The sequence below is a fragment of the Vicia villosa genome, linkage group LG1 (genome assembly GCF_029867415.1).
Source record: "Vicia villosa cultivar HV-30 ecotype Madison, WI linkage group LG1, Vvil1.0, whole genome shotgun sequence".
In the NCBI taxonomy this organism is placed as follows: domain Eukaryota; kingdom Viridiplantae; phylum Streptophyta; class Magnoliopsida; order Fabales; family Fabaceae; genus Vicia; species Vicia villosa.
Genome location: NC_081180.1, coordinates 133,351,987 through 133,368,464, shown reverse-complemented (window position 1 = coordinate 133,368,464; position 16,478 = coordinate 133,351,987). Strand labels below are relative to the sequence as shown.

Below are 16,478 nucleotides of genomic sequence, written 5' to 3'. Positions count from 1 at the left end.
TGAATTTCACAATTGTAATAATGGTACGAGGTTGAGCCGTGAATTATGGAGATTCGTTGGTAGTACAGTCCTTAAAAATTCTAGCATATTTGTCCTTTTAAAGGAATATTTGATTTTGCCTCTTGAATGTACTATTTCCAAAAATATTCTTTCAATGATTATTCTCTAAATTGTTGACTTCGTATTTGAGATGATTAGAAGTTTGATTAGAGTTTATAGCCTTGAAGATTAGATTTCAGAATCTAATGAGGCTTGAGTTGTCAGAGTAAATCTAGATTGTTTGTTGCAGAGGCGTTGTCTTGGTTATCCAGATGGTTGAGTATCATATGAACACTTCTTCATATCTCAACTTTGTTTTAGAATACGTTGAAGTACAGAGTCTAGAGTCTCTTTGTCTATAGTCCAAAGTCTGCTTTGTCTAGAGTTTAGAGTCTGTTTTGTTCAGAGTCTAGAGTCTTCTTTCATTATCTTAAGATTTTGCACAGTTAATGAAACTAATTGTGTATAAAATTATTCTCTATACTTTGTTATCATCAAAACTTACGGATTGTAGATGTAGAAGCAAAACTTGTTCCAACAGGACTCGTGCTTGTAGCTTAACTGGTATTAATATTATTTTTGGCACTAAAATTTTTCTTTAAAAAAAATTAAAATTGATTGCAATATTATTTTTTAAAATATTTTAAATTTAAAAATCAAAATTTTTTTAAAATTATTTGCTAAGTTGAACTCAACACCTACCGCTTATTAAACATGGACTTTAATAAAAACTCTTTGGAGTTCTTCTTTTAAAAAATTATTAGTTAAAATTCATATAAATCCAATTAAATTATATCTATTACTATAAACTATATTTAAAAATCGATTGGGTTGATGTGATAGTTTAATTGATATATGATAGTTGAGTTTAATTAGTGTAAATCGTTGATTCAGAATTTAATATCTAATAATAATATTTATTTATATTTATATATTAATGTAAATAAATTATTAATATTTATAAATTATTAATTTAAAAACAAAATATTTAAAAAAAAAAACGCATATTAATTTTAATTAATAAAGAATATATGTTGACATATGTATTAAAAGAATGAGTTGCAAACATTTTCACCATCAATAAATACATGACTAGAATTTAATTTGATTTTTGAACTTGATATTCCACGTAAACAAAAGAAAGAAGAAAAAAAAATGTAGTTATGTGGGACATGATTATTCTTGGGTATATTAATGTCCCGCAACTAAGTCGGACAGAGTCTTGAAAACATTGTCATTGATAAACCAGGATTGAAAACGGTGGTAAATTGGTGTGTGGTGCCTATGCTATACTATAGGCATGGAGCTCATGTGGCAGATACGGTTTGCATTCAATTCAACGAGGTTTAATTACTAGTTTGCTCAAATAAGAAAAATCCTACTAAGGACGGTAGGACACTCGTTAGTTAATCATGCCATTAAGCAAATTTCATAACTCTTTTCAAAAATAAATCACATAATTAATTAACCTATTTACACATATTAAAAAGTTTAAAAGAAATAGAGAATAATATGTTTTACTACATTATAGTTTGGTTTAATATTTTTAATTTAAAAAGAGTCATGTAAAATGTAAAAAGTTATGAATTGTGATCCTCAAATCATATAGGATCATAATTAGTAGTAGCAAAACAAGATTCGGTCGGTTAGACATGTCTGTTTTGTCTATATTTTTTTAAGGGTAAAAAAAGATTTTAGGTTTGCACATTTAAATATGTCTTTCGTGTTCTGTTTTTACATATTTTTGTGGACGTGGATTTTATGATTTTTAAGTTAAAATTGAGTCGTGCTTGCGGGACCACTCTGCCCTCACCATCATTTTTTTTGGGCGGGCCAATATTTTAAGATCGTGTCTTTCCTAATGTTTGTTTCATCCCCTTTATTAATCTTTTGCGCAGCAAATCTAAACGGGACGGATATTTGTTTGTCACCTTTAATTACAATAGACTGTAAAATCATCTCTAAAGAGAATTTAACATGGTTGCATGTCTAGAGTTAAATTCGAACTCAAAACTTTTAATTATGTTAAAAGAGATCTCTTAATATCTCATCTAAGTGCTCATAAGATCGGTTCAAAATCTAATAACAATTTTTCTTTTATATTTTTGATAATATATAAATTCATTTCATATTTCTTTCTAAAAGAAAATGCTGCACACACATTAATTAATGTGGCAGGGTGAATGTGATGAGCTGTAAACTAAGACAGATGAAGAAAGATGGAAAATAGTGGCGATAATTTCGTATGGGCAAGAATGTGACTTGCTTCATAGAATTTAGAAAATCATACTCTACTAAATATTTTTCTTCTATAAATATATATGATATCATTTGTTTACACTCTCAATACCAAATAAATATTTTATCTTCATTTCTTTCTCTATAGGTTCAACCACCAACTACTTTCATTTCTTCTTGGCCAACAAATGCTGTTAAATGAAACAATCAATAACTTCCATTTTACTATCTTCTCTCTCTTTCCTCCCTCTTCCTCTCTTTTTTTGTGTTAATCTTTCAATTTAAGAAACCCAACACCACACGCTTTCTTCACCACCACCACCACCATTACCACTACCCTACTACTCCTACTCCTACTCCCACTCTCTTTACCTTAAACACAGTTTTTCCCAAACATCCTCATTTTATGTTTCTTTTTCATTTTGCAATTTTTAGCAACACTTTTTCTTCAACATTCCTCTATTTATTTTAACAACACTTTAAAACCGTCGCCATAGTTTGTATTAAATATTTTCTTTTCAAACCATGCAAATGAGTAGTGTAATGGGAAAAACTAAAATCCTTTTAACAATGAGTGCAAGGTTCATCAACGAAGCAATAAGTTTCCTAGTCTTCTGTTTCCTTGACCTAGTTGATTTTCTTCTATGTTTTCTTTTTAAATCGGTCGACATGCTATTCGACTCCGAGTTTAGACCGTGTTATTGTTCTTCAGCTAAAGAAGCAATAACAAGTAGTGGAAAAATCTTGGTCTCAGAGCAAGGTGAGTCGAAAATCGTTTCACTTAGTTCGACTAAGTTAATGTTGGAGGATATTTCCGACACGCTTTACTCTCGTCCTTCGCTGGTTTCTGAGGTGTCGAGGCTAACTATGAATGAACTTAAGAGATTGAAATTGGAAGATCCTGTTCTTGCTCAATCTAAGAGAGGGAATAATAACTCAAGATGTTCCAGCTTTACGGTGAATACTACTATCGTTGAAATGCTTCAAGGTAAAATTGGAAAACATGATGTGAATAATCAAATTCCTAGATGGTCAGATTGTGATTGTAAAGAATGTTGCTCTTGGATTCAACCTAGTAAAACCACTCTCTATGTTAAATCTCAGTTTCCCACCTCAGGTAAAATCTTATATTACATTATAGTATACAAAGTTTTATATTAAAGGTGGTACAGTCGAAAAACAGTTAGATAGTTAGATTCTGTTTTTTTCGACTGTAACACTTTTAATATAAAGGTGTTGCAGTCGAAAAACTGATAGATTTATTTTTTCGACTGCAACACTGTAATAAAGTTGTATGGAATTTAATTGTGTTAAACCCTAATCGATTAACGATGTAATGACTTTGTGTTATGATTAGGTGAAGCGCGAGAAGATGTGTTGTTTATACATGGATTTATATCATCATCACTATTTTGGACAGAAACATTGTTCCCAAATTTTTCAAGTGAAGCAAAATCAAACTATAGGTTATTTGCAGTTGATTTACTAGGTTTTGGGAAGAGTCCAAAGCCAAGTGAATCACTATACACATTAAGGGAACATTTAGATATGATAGAGAAATCTGTATTGGAGGCCCATAAAGTTGAATCTTTTCACATAGTGGCCCATTCCTTGGGATCAATTTTAGCCCTAGCACTTGCAGCTAAATATCCTCAGTATGTCAAGTCCATAACTTTGCTTGCCCCAGTAAGTAGACTAATTAATTTGCCTCCATTTGATGTTGATGTTTATTTAATGTTCAACTTCTTTATATCTTATGTTAATTTTTATTTATTGTTTGATGTTATAGCCCTACTACCCGGTACCTAAAGGCGAAACCCAAGCGACGCAATATGTGATGAGACAAATCGCACCGAGACGCGTCTGGCCACCAATGGCGTTTGGCGCGTCGTTGGTGTGCTGGTACGAACATATTACTAGGATGATTTGTTTCCTCATTTGTAAGAATCATCGTTTGTGGTTATTTCTCACCAGACTCATCACTCGTAACAGGTAAACTCACGCGCACCTTTTATTTATGTTTTTTTTATATATAAAGTAATGCAAACCCTATTGAAATTTTATATTTGTTGACTCAATTTTCACATTAAAAACGGATGGAGAGTAATAAATATAAAACTCTCAGAAAAATAGTTGTGAGTTGGTGACAGACTCCACACCACAATAAATCACAAGATGGCATTGGCTGAATTTTTATAAATATAAAAAAAAAAAATGATGCTGTCAAACTTTAATCTTCAATTCACAACTCACAAGTCACGTCTTTCTCAAGTTCTTTTTAAAGAAAGAGGCACCTCAATTTTCTTTCATGTCACCCTTTAAACTTTATGTTAGTTTTCTCTTTAATAGTAAAATATTATTATTTAAAATACTAGTTAAAAATAGTACTACTCCTATAGTATAGTTAGGTGAACTAATATTATAAATGACATATTTAAAATTTATTCTAATTTACTGACAAAAATTAAATATTTTTGCACCCTCTCACAATGTGAGCACAAGTCAAATGTGTCAGAAACTGACTATAGTAGATGAAGTCAGATAAATTTAATGGTTGCATTAATTTTTACCTTTAATTTATTCAAGTATTGTTGGCCATAAATGTTGTAAATTTAGTAATATGATGTAAAGTTGTTAACTAATCAAAAGTTTGGTATTAAATAATTTTCTTTGAATAGGGTAAGGACTTTCTTGCTTGAAGGATTCTTTAGTCACACCCATAATGCAGCTTGGCATACACTACACAACATTATATGTGGAACAGCAGCAAAACTTGGAACATATTTGGAAAAAGTGAAGGAAAATCCAAATTGCAAAGTGACAATATTTCATGGCAAAAATGATGAGGTTATACCTATTGAGTGTAGCTATGATGTGGTGAGAATGATTCCAAGTGCAGAGCTTAGGGTTATTGATGATAAAGATCATATCACTATTGTGGTTGGAAGACAGAAAGATTTTGCTAGAGAATTGGAAGAGATTTGGAATTCTACAAACAAGAATTGAAGAATTGAAAGATCAAATTTATGTGTTAGGTTTTGGTTATGTCAAATCAAGTGTTGTTGTTTGTATCTTTTCTCATAAATCATATTAAGCAAGAAAAAGAAATGAAGCACATATTACTTATTTATACTTTGGTTCTCAAAAATTATAAATAAAATACCAAAGTGCAAACTTGCACTATTTAAATTATAGTTTTCATTTGTTTCTTTTTTATTCTGATATGTATTATGATTATGTTTGGCAAGTCTATTTTGAGTTTATAGTTTATAATCACGTATAATAATAAAAAGATTTATTTGGTAATAGTTTTTTTATCACGAGTTTATAGTTTATTTTACTAATTTATAGTTTATTTTTCAGACGCTATTTTAAATAGACGCTGTTTTAAATAGCGTTTTAGCTTATAGCTTATCTATTTTTCTTCCATTATTATCTTTATAAATTTTAATTATTTTAAATATATATTTAATTATTAATTAAGAAATATCTTTTTATGTCATTTTACATTTATCAACTAGTTAAACTGGTAATTTTACCAAACATTTTAGTTAGTTTATCGGTTATCAGCCATCAACTATAAACTATCATTCATCGGCCATAAGTTATAAACTACATTCAATCCCTAATTTTATCGAACAGAACCTATGTCTTATATATAGTAAAACATTGATTTCATTTACTTGACATTAAAAAGGTAGGTGAGAAAAAACATCGATAAATTATTTTCATTTTCATGTCACCAATGATATTTATGATGAAAGTTTTCTTCATGAATTCTAATTGACTTGTCAAATTGATATTTGGTCGGCAGAATATATTAGGAGTAGAATGAAGTAAATATTATGGGGTGTTGTCATGTGTTATTTGTGATACTAGTCAGAGACTCGTGCTGTCGCACGGGTGCATTATTTATGTTGTAGTATTTTTTGAATTATATGAAAAAAATCTGAAATAAAAAGTTTGACCAAATTGTATATTTGAAATAGAAATTAACCATTAAAAAAAAATTAATTTCAACAACATATATTTTGAGGATGGGTAATTTAATTATGATATTGTGTAAATAACTAAAAAAATATGTAGTAATTTAGAATCTTCAAATAATAACCATAAATATATTTGGGGACGACCGTTGTTGAACTGTCGCAATTTTCTTTTAAGGACAGTTAGGCCTACAACCGTCGTACAATATTTCCGATTTTTTTAAAATTATGTCGCAACCTATATGTCGCAAAAAAAAAATTTCTTGTAGTGTGAGATGGAGAAAAAATTAATATTTAAAAATAAAGATTTTGTCTCTTGAATTAAAATAATGATTGATTAACTAAAATAAATATTTTCTTGTTAGTGACCCGTGAGATAAATACATTTTTCATCATGCTAATTAAATTAAAAAAATACATTATACAAATAAATCTAAAATGAATTACTTAATTATTAAATAATTATACAAAGAAAAAATTGATCCATGAGACGGAAAGAAAATAAAAAGAATTTTAACATTTGAAAAAATAAATAAAATATGTATTATGTTGATAGTGACCCGTAAACTACAATATAGTATCAAGTAAATTTATTTAATATTGTATCATATATATTTAAAAACATGTAACTTTAAAATGAACGATTCAATTATAAATGAATAATAATCATAAATATGCAACTATATTATATTTTCAATTGAAATTGTACTTTATAAAGAGAAAGAGAATGAGGTAGTGTATTATGTTTTTAAAATTTAAAAAATACATTATACAAATAAATTTAAAATGAATTACTTAATTATTAAATAATTAAGCAAAGAAAAAAATTGATCCATGAGACGGAAAAAGAATAAAAAGAATTTTAATATTTGAAAAAATAAATAAAATATGTATTATGTTGGTAGTGACCCGTAAACTACAACCTAATATCATGTAAATTTATTTAATATTGTATAAAATATATTTAAAAATATGTAAATTTAAAATAAATGATTCAATTATAAATGAATAATAATCATAAATATGCAACTATATTATATTTTCAATTGAAATTGTACTTTATAAGGAGAGAGAAAATGAGGTAGTGTATTATGTTGTAGAAAGTTGGTGGACCAATGAGAGTAGAACACTTGGTGCAAAAGGTAAAAAGGTGAAGGGTTATTTTGTTAGTTACCAAATAGTCCATTTTGTAGTGTAAATTTATTTTGAGGAAAGGGCAATTTAGGAAGTTTGGTCAATCTTTTAATATATGTTAGATAGTAGAAGTAGATTTTTTGTGACAATGAACATTTCTTAAAATAGAAACATTAGAGAGTTGTTAGTATAGTAGGTACAATTTAGAATACTTTATCAAAATCAATTTGCTTAAGTTATTGGTTGATTAAGTTTGTTTTTTAGCTGAGTTTGTTGATAGTTTGATGCATATGTTAACTAAGTTTGTTCATATTTTGATACATCTATTGTAACCATATGGTATATAAAAGGACCCTCCCAAAGGAACATAAGTATGAAGAGAAGAAGAACAATGTGTGCATATATTTTGTGGTAGCTTTGATAATTATCAATTTTCCCATATCAGATCAACTACATGAAACTCGTGGCAGAAATTAATTAATGAAACATGATAAGATGAATGATAAATTGGAAGCTGATGTTATATGGATTCTTGATAGTAGTGTATCACACACCTTATGACTCCTTTAAGGTCTATTATCCAAAGAGTCAAAAGGATGGATAAGTCTTTCTATATAAACACACCTACTGAAAGTCCAACAATGGTTGAATCCATGGGAGATATAATTTTACCAAATAACTTTATTTTGAATGATGTATTTTTAGTTCTTGAATTTAAATGCAATTTTATTTTCATTCTCAAATTTGATTACTAATTTGAATTTGTAGTGATATTTAGGACATTATATGTATTGTCTGCAAATTTCTCCTGTCGTACACTTTTACGGAGATACATCTCTGGATTTTTCGGAAAATTTTTGTCTTTTTAGCTTTACGGAGATGCATCTCCTGATTTTTCTAGATATTTTTTTGTTTTTCAAAGATGCATCTCAAAAATGTATTTGCCTTTATTTTCATATTGTTTTCTATTTTGTATTATAGAAACAATGGCTGATAACCAGGAAAGGTTGAGGCACATTTGTGTATCCCAACATACGTTTGTTTGTAGGGAGAGGGCAGCACGCTCGAGGTCAAGAGTTGGTGCTAGTTTGTTTGACGCAGATATAGAATCATCATGATTTAACTACTCATAATTGTGTAGATATAGCTCTTAATTATAGATGTACAAATGCTAGGTGATATGTTTTCTAACTTGAAGATTTGTATTAAAAGCATAAATAATTCTGCATGATTTTAGGATCGGTTAGCCCATGATATTAGCAAATCACATATGTGTATATAATTGTAACATATTCACTCATGAAACATAACTAAGAATTATCATTCCTTCTTGCTATTATATATATGGTATCAGTTGCTTTAGCTTAAAAGCATTGATCCTGCTACACCACCATGCCTTCATCCGCTCATACCATTCAACTCAATGAGACTACATCTGTTATAGCCCTCAATAACCAATTTGCTATCAAACTCAATGGATCCAATTTTCCTGCTTGGAAAGTGCAATTCAATGCTCTCCTTGTTGGTTATGACCTTCTTGGATTTATTGATGGCACCAAAACCTGCCCAGCCACAAACCATGCAGATTATGCATATTGAACGCGACAGGATCAACTTCTCCTGCATGCTATCATCTCGTCGGTAGATCACAATGTCATCACCATGCTTGGAAATGTTAAGAATTCCAAACAAGCTTGGGACATTCTCAACAACACGTTTGCAAGCAAAACATGTACCCGCATCATGCAGCTCAAGGAACGACTACCTCGTTTCACCAAAGGATCTAAATCAATCTCTGAGTACCTTCAAGGTATCAAATATCTCTCTGATGAATTGGGTGTCATCAACTCCCCACTAGATGATGTTGATCTAGTGATACACACTCTCGGCGGCCTCGGACCCGAGTACAAATAAGTCTCAGTTGCGATACGCACTCGTGAAAATCCAATTGGATCTGACGCACTTCATGATCTTATAATGGATCATGAGGGATTCCTAAAAAGGGAAGACGAAATTCCACCGATTGCTACGGCAAATGTTGCTTATAGAGGCAAGCCGCATTTCAGCAAACGTGGTCATCCATCCAGTCATGCTCCTTCTTATCACAATGGTAGAGCTACCTCTCCCAACTACTCAAAACGTGTTACTTGTCACTATTGTGATAAGATCGGACACACGACTAAGGTGTGCTACAGGTTACATGGCTCCCCCCCCCCCCTCCCCAATATCGGACCATCAGCTCATTCTGCATGACACACCTCTCATGGAGCAACAATGGACTGGATTTTAGACTCTGGAGCTACCCATCACATCACCCATGACCTTGAACAGCTTCACCTTACTTCCCCTTACAATGGCACAGACAAGATTACCATTGGTGATGGCTCTTCTTTGCCAATCACACACACCGGTAAGCTCACTCTACCCACTAATAGAAATTCTCTATACCTTCCCAAAGTTCTTCATGTTCCCACATTCTCACAAAATCTATTATCGGTCTCATCTTTATGTCGCACTAATCTCATTTCTATTGAATTTTTCTATAACCATTTTTTGATGAAGGATATGAAGACAATGGAGCCTCTACTCAAAGGGGTCTATAAGAATGGTCTCTATCACATGCCACCCATTATCACCACACCCACTGCCTTCAACGTTACCTCTTCTGCACATCCACCTTGGCATCACAATCTTGGTCATCCATGTGAAAGAATTCTGAGACATCTAGCATCTAATCACAAAATAAGGATCAACAAAAACCAACCATTCATATCATGTAGTACATTATATGTATTGTCTGCAAATTTCTACTATCGTACACTTTTATGGAGATACATCTCTGGATGTTTTTGGAAATTTTTGTCTTTTCAGTTTTACGGAGATGCATCTCCTGATTTTTCTAGATTTTTTTTCAAAGATGCATCTCAAAAATATGTTTGCCTTAATTTTCATATTTTTTCTATTTTTTATTATAAAAACAATGCTTGATAACCAGGAAAGGTTGAGGCACATTTGTGTATCCCAACATACGTTTGTTTGTAGGGAAAGCGCAACACGCTCAAGGCCAAGAGTTAGTGATAGTTTGTGTTAACATGTGCATCTATAGGCACATAGTTGGAAATATACAAAATGAGGATAACAAAAATAGAAGAAGAAAATGACTGAAAGTTTCATTATCATTAATCAACTTGATTTGGAAACAATACAAGGGGCAATATATACATAACGGAGTAACGGTCATAACCTAAAAGATAGGAAGGCTAACCAATAGGAAATAAGGAGAATAAAAAGGAATAAACTTAAATGGTGTAAACTATTCTATTTTAACACCCCCCTTCAAACTGGAGTGTATGTTGAGCAGTCCAAGTTTAGTAACAAACTTTGAAAAAGGGCCAAGATGAAGAGGTTTGGTGAATATGTCAGCTACTTGTTGGTTGGAAGATATAGGCATGAGATGGATGGTGTTGTCATGAACTTTGTCGCGAACAATGTGGCAATCCATTTCTATGTGTTTGGTTCTCTCGTGAAAAACAGGATTGTTGGCAATGTGGATAGTAGAATTATTGTCGCAAAATATGGTAACAGGTTTGGTGTGACTGATTGTTAAGTCTTTGAGGAGGAAGAGAAGCCATTGAGCCTCGCAAGCAGCATTGGCAAGGGCACGATATTCTGCCTCTGAGGAAGAACGAGAAACTACGGTTTGCTTTTTTCTTTTCCAGCAGATGAGAGAGCTGCCTAAGTAGAAGCATAATCCAGTTGTTGATTTTCGAGTTTTTGTGCAAGACCCCCAATCAAAATCAGTAAAACTAGATAAATTAGTTGTAGAGTCTGACTTGAATAGTAAGCCTTGTCTAGGTGCATTTTGTATGTAGCAAAGAATTCTTAAAGCAGCTTGATGATGGGCAGTCGAAGGCTTGGAAAGGAATTGACTCAACCTGCAGACAGAATAACTGATATCAGGCCTGGTGTGTGTTAAATAAAGCAACTTACCAGTTAGGCTTCTAATAGTTGTGGGGTCAGACAACAAGTCATCAGTGGCATTGGTGATTTTGTGGCTAGGGTCCATAGGAGTATGGGCAGGTTTAGCCCCTAAGAGACCTGCAGAGTTAAGTAAATTCAAGTTGTACTTTCTTTGGCAGATGAAAATTCCTTTGTTGGACCTGGCAATTTCAAAACCAAGAAAATATTTGATGTTTCCCAAATCTTTGATGCTGAATGTAGTATCCAAGACTTGTTTGATGTGATGAATTTCTGAAAGATCGTAGCCTGCAATCAAAAGATCATCGACATATACTAATATCACAGTAAAACTGTTAGCCATAGATTTTGTAAATATTGAGTAATCAGCTTTGGATTGTATGTACCTAAGGTGGTGAGGGTAAGGATTAACTTCGAGTTCAATTGTCGGCTAGCTTGTTTAAGCCCGTAGATATATTTATTTAACTTACAAACTAGGTTTTTATTAGCAGTATGGAGGCCAGGGGGTATTTTCATATAGACTTCTTCAGTTAAGCCTCCATGAAGGAAAGTTGTGTTGATGTCAAGTTGGTGATCATACCAGTTTCTAGAGACAACTATGGATAAAATAAGCCGTATGGTTGTCATTTTGACAACAAAGCTGAAAGTCTCAAGATAATCTATACCTTCGGTTTGTGTGAAGCCTTTGGCAACTAGACGTGTTTTGTATCTTTCAACAGTCTCATTAGCATGGAATTTGATCTTAAAAATCCATTTACAGCCTATAGGCTTTTTGTTATTATGTAAATGGACTAAGTCCCAAGTATTAGTTTTGGTAAGGGAAGATAACTCCTGATTTATGGCTTGCAGCCAATTTGGATTAGTGATAGCTTTATTGTAGCTAGTAGGCTCTTCTAAAGTAGATAATTTAAGGTTAAATAATTTGTGAGGAGCAGATAAATTAGAGTAAGAGAGAAAGTTATGCAGGGGGTATAGAGAAGTACCTGAGGAAGTGGTGGAGAGGTGCAGGGGATTACCTGTGAGGAGAGAGCAGTGATAATCTTGTAAGTAGTTGGGTGGTTTGGACACTCTTGTAGTTTTTCTGGTTGTCTCAAGCAGAGAAACTTGAGGAGAAGGACTGTTGTTAGGTGTGGGAGGAGTGATAGAAGGAGTGGGATTAGGAGTAGTAGGAGGGGGTTGTGAATGAGATTGAGGTCTGATGTAATCAAAAGGAGAGTCATTTGTGAAAGTATGGGGAGGTGAAGGTATGAGAGGGTGTTGAACAGATTTGTTATTAGTGCTAGCAGGAGTTGGTTCATATGGAAATAAACGTTCAAAAAACACAGTGTCCCTAGAGATGAATATTTGCTTGGATTGTAAGTCAAAAAGAATGTCTCCTTTAGTGTGATGCTTATGGCCCAAAAAAATACACTTTCTACTACGAGTATCAAGTTTGGTAGTTTTGTGTTTGGAAATGGCACCATAAACTAAACAGCCAAAAACTTTCAATTCATTATAATTAGGGGGATTGGCATATAAAACCGAAAAAGGGGATTTATACTTCAAAAAATTTGAGGGTAACATGTTTATTCAGTAAGTTGCATGATCAAGGGCATGAGCCCAAAATATTTTAGGGAGATGAGCATGAAATAAAATAGATCGAGTAACACAAAGAAGGTGTTGATGTTTGCCTTCAACAATCCCATTTTGTTAGGGACTATCAACACAAGAAGTTTGATGAATGATGCCCTATTTTTGATAGAAATCTTTTAATAAAAACTCAGGGCCATTATCACTTCTTATTGTCTTAATAGTAGTGTTGAATTGAGTTTGAAAAAAATGCACAAAAGATTTAACAAGATTACTGGTTTCAGATTTTAGTTTCATTACGAAAATCCAACAAAACCTACTATGATCGTCAAAAATAGTAAGAAAATAACGATAACTAAACATTGAAGGGGTGGAGTAGGGTCCCCAAATATCCATGTGAATCATGTCAAAGCAAGCATGAGAGTTAGTAAAACTATCAGGGAAGGAGTCGTTTTTGTTTGGCATAGAAACAAATATCACAGGGAATCTCATGATGTTTAAAATTGTTTAAAGGAAACACTTTATTAATGCGACTAGCTATGTCATGGGAGGGATGTCCCAGACGATAATGCCACATATTACAATTCTTATCATGTTAAGGATTAAAAGAGAAAATGGGGTTGGTGTTGAAATCATGAGGGAAACGAAGGAAATAGAGGCCTTGATGAAGGTTAGTTGTATCAATCGTCTTCTGGGTATGGTTCACCTGTATGGTGCAATGAGTGGAGTTGAAATGCACAGTACAAGCTAAAGATGCAGTAATTTTAGGGATGGAGATAATGTTGGTAAAAAAATCAGGGATATACAAAACATTATTAAGGTAAAAATCATTTGTAAATTGAATGGTGCCACACTTGTTGGTAGAAATAGTATGACCATTGGGGAGTTTAATATTAATCATGTTAATAGTGATTATGTTATGAAATAAAGAGTGAGAGTGGCACACATGATCGGTGGATCTAATATCCAACAGTTTTGTTGATTAAAAGAGGGGTGTAGGGGAAGAATACCTGCAGTAGTGTTTATGGCGGATTGAAACTGGTGAATTTTGAGAAGGCTTCTGAGTGAATGATTGCTGAAGAAGAGCCAAAAGAGCTTTGTGTCGGTCAGCTGTGAATGTAGGTTGAGGAATGGCTTCATCAGACTCTATATCGGAGTTGTTGTTGGGATGCTCAGAAGAAGAAGAAGAAGAAGAAGAAGAAGAAGAATAAGAGGCATTGTTGATTTGGGGCTTCTTTAGATAGGGTGGAAGATCATGTTTCTTGAAGTAAACCTCAACTGTATGCCCAGATTTGTTGCAATAAGTGCACATATTCAAGTGATTTCGGAAATGCACTTCCGAAATCACATGCGAACAACCACTTTTGTAGACTACCAATTTTTGACCTAACTCATTCAAAATCCAATTTTTACCAACTAAACACTATCATTGACCTATAATAACTTCAACCTACAACATTTTTCTAATATCTAACAGCCCTAATAACATTTCCAGGCTATAGTGTAAAGTTGTGGAAACTTACAATTTCTTGAAGCTTTGAGTAGATGTTGAATGGGGTTTGAATCCTTTATCAATGCTTGGAAGTAGTTGTAGAGTACCAATGCTTTGAAAACAACTTGGCAGAAATGAGTTGGAAGATGGAAAAAAATTGTGTTGATGTTTTGAAGAGAATGAATATAAGGGGGGGTGTCTGTTTGGGTTTTGTGAAAAAACGCAAAAAAAAAATCGGATATGCATCTCCGAAGACACCTTTTTTTTAAAAAAAAAAAGTGATTTCGGAGATACATATCTGAAATCACCTTTTTAGGTGTCTTCGGATATGCATATCCGAAATATATGGGTATTTTTTATTTTTCACGCCGCCAAGTTTGTAAGAAGGTGCATGTGTGTAAAAAGAAATTGCCCTCTCTTAATAGTATATTTTGTTTTGTTTACCACTTACTTTGACCCCTATATTGTAAAATCATAAATTTTTATATTATAATAATAATATATTTTTGATATAATAATAATAGTAATAATTTTTTTGTTTAGGTTTTAAATCTATTACACTTAACATTATCTAATAGACCTTTAAAATAAATTGATAGATTGCATCCATCCATGTATTTTAAATAGATGGTGCATTCATATGATAAAACGGTCTCTTAACTATTATCATTTTGCCCTCATGTTGATGTCGAGTGTTAGAACATAGTTTGGTTCTATATCTCTGTAATAGTGTTGATGATAACAAATAAATAATTTTTAATAAGAACATATATGCAGTCTAATCGTATAAATAAATATGCAAAAAGAAGGACTCTAAGAAGAAAACAGAGTTATGATAGTGATTTCTCAGAAGCAGAAGACTGCATTGAGAGTAGTTTACAAGAACAAGAAGTCCTGATGCTAGAACGGGAAATGTACAAGAACAAGAAGTTCTGATGCTAGAACGGGAAGTTTACAAGAACAAGAAGTTCTGATGCTAAAACGCTTCACAAGCACAAATGAACATAGCTGCAACTTATACTCTGATAAGAAGCTTCCATATAATCATCAAGTAAAGTTTTGACTGCTCTTTAGAATGGATATGATACTCTCATGTCAGAAGATCCATTTTTCGTTAAAGTCATTAATACAGGATCAAATAAGTAACAGCTGAAACATTATGGCTATGGACAGCATCTATGTTTTTGGAAAGAGTATTAAATCACATATTATTAACCTTCCAAAACAAGAGAACATGTCTCCAACGAATCTCTTTATTCAGTCTATAAAAAGAGACTATGGTGGTGAATCAAAGAACAACTCTCACGCACGAAAATACTAAGAGCGCTCAAAATCACTCATACATTTTGTCTCTTATTTTATATTGTGCTATATTTTATGTATACATCATAGTTGTGATACAGCTTACTAGAAGCATTTTTATAAACACATTAAATTATTGTTTTATAATTGTTATTCCTTGAGTAAACTGGGTTGTGGTTTGATCTCAAGAAGACGTTGACGGTTGTCTTCGTGTGATAGTCGTCAAAGTTTTGATTAGTGAATTAAGACCTCATTGGAGAGAGGCAAAATCACCTTAGTATGATGGATTGGAGTAGTTTGAGTTCAAACAAATCAGAATAACCAAACATGTCATTTTGCTTTAATTTTTGAAAACCCTAATTCAAACCCCCTTGTGTTTTTCTTTTCTTCATCGAGCATCATACTAGTATGTTCTATCTCGTGCATTTGAAAACCATCTCTATAGCAAATTTCAACTCCTTTGGGTTCTCTGTTGACCCATAAAAAAACATTTGGATCCCGTAACCCATTCAGAACTTCTCCGTCAGGGTCTCTGATGATTGTATAGGATGTTCTGTCGGCTTCCACCAAAGGGTTGTCGGGTTCTATTTTGTAGTAGTTGATATTTGTGCTGCATATTCGTTGCTGGTCATGTTCAACTATCACTATTAGTAGTTCAGAGAAGCTTGGGTTTATTAAAAAGGTGATGAGGACTGGAATACCCTTGTTCTCGATGATATGTTGATATGACCGACACTTTT

The 16,478-nt window shown here is 32.5% G+C and overlaps 1 protein-coding gene across 1 annotated transcript; it reads left to right on the top strand.

The window, feature by feature from the left end:
- Window positions 1-2,404: 2,404 nt before the first annotated feature.
- Window positions 2,405-5,413, top strand: LOC131617198 (probable lysophospholipase BODYGUARD 3). The gene is made up of 4 exons (XM_058888544.1): window positions 2,405-3,394; window positions 3,635-3,963; window positions 4,067-4,269; window positions 4,956-5,413. The coding sequence occupies exons 1-4, from the start codon at window positions 2,803-2,805 to the stop codon at window positions 5,281-5,283; spliced, it is 1,452 nt and encodes a 483-aa protein (XP_058744527.1). The 5' UTR covers window positions 2,405-2,802; the 3' UTR covers window positions 5,284-5,413.
- The last annotated feature ends 11,065 nt before the right edge of the window (window positions 5,414-16,478 follow it).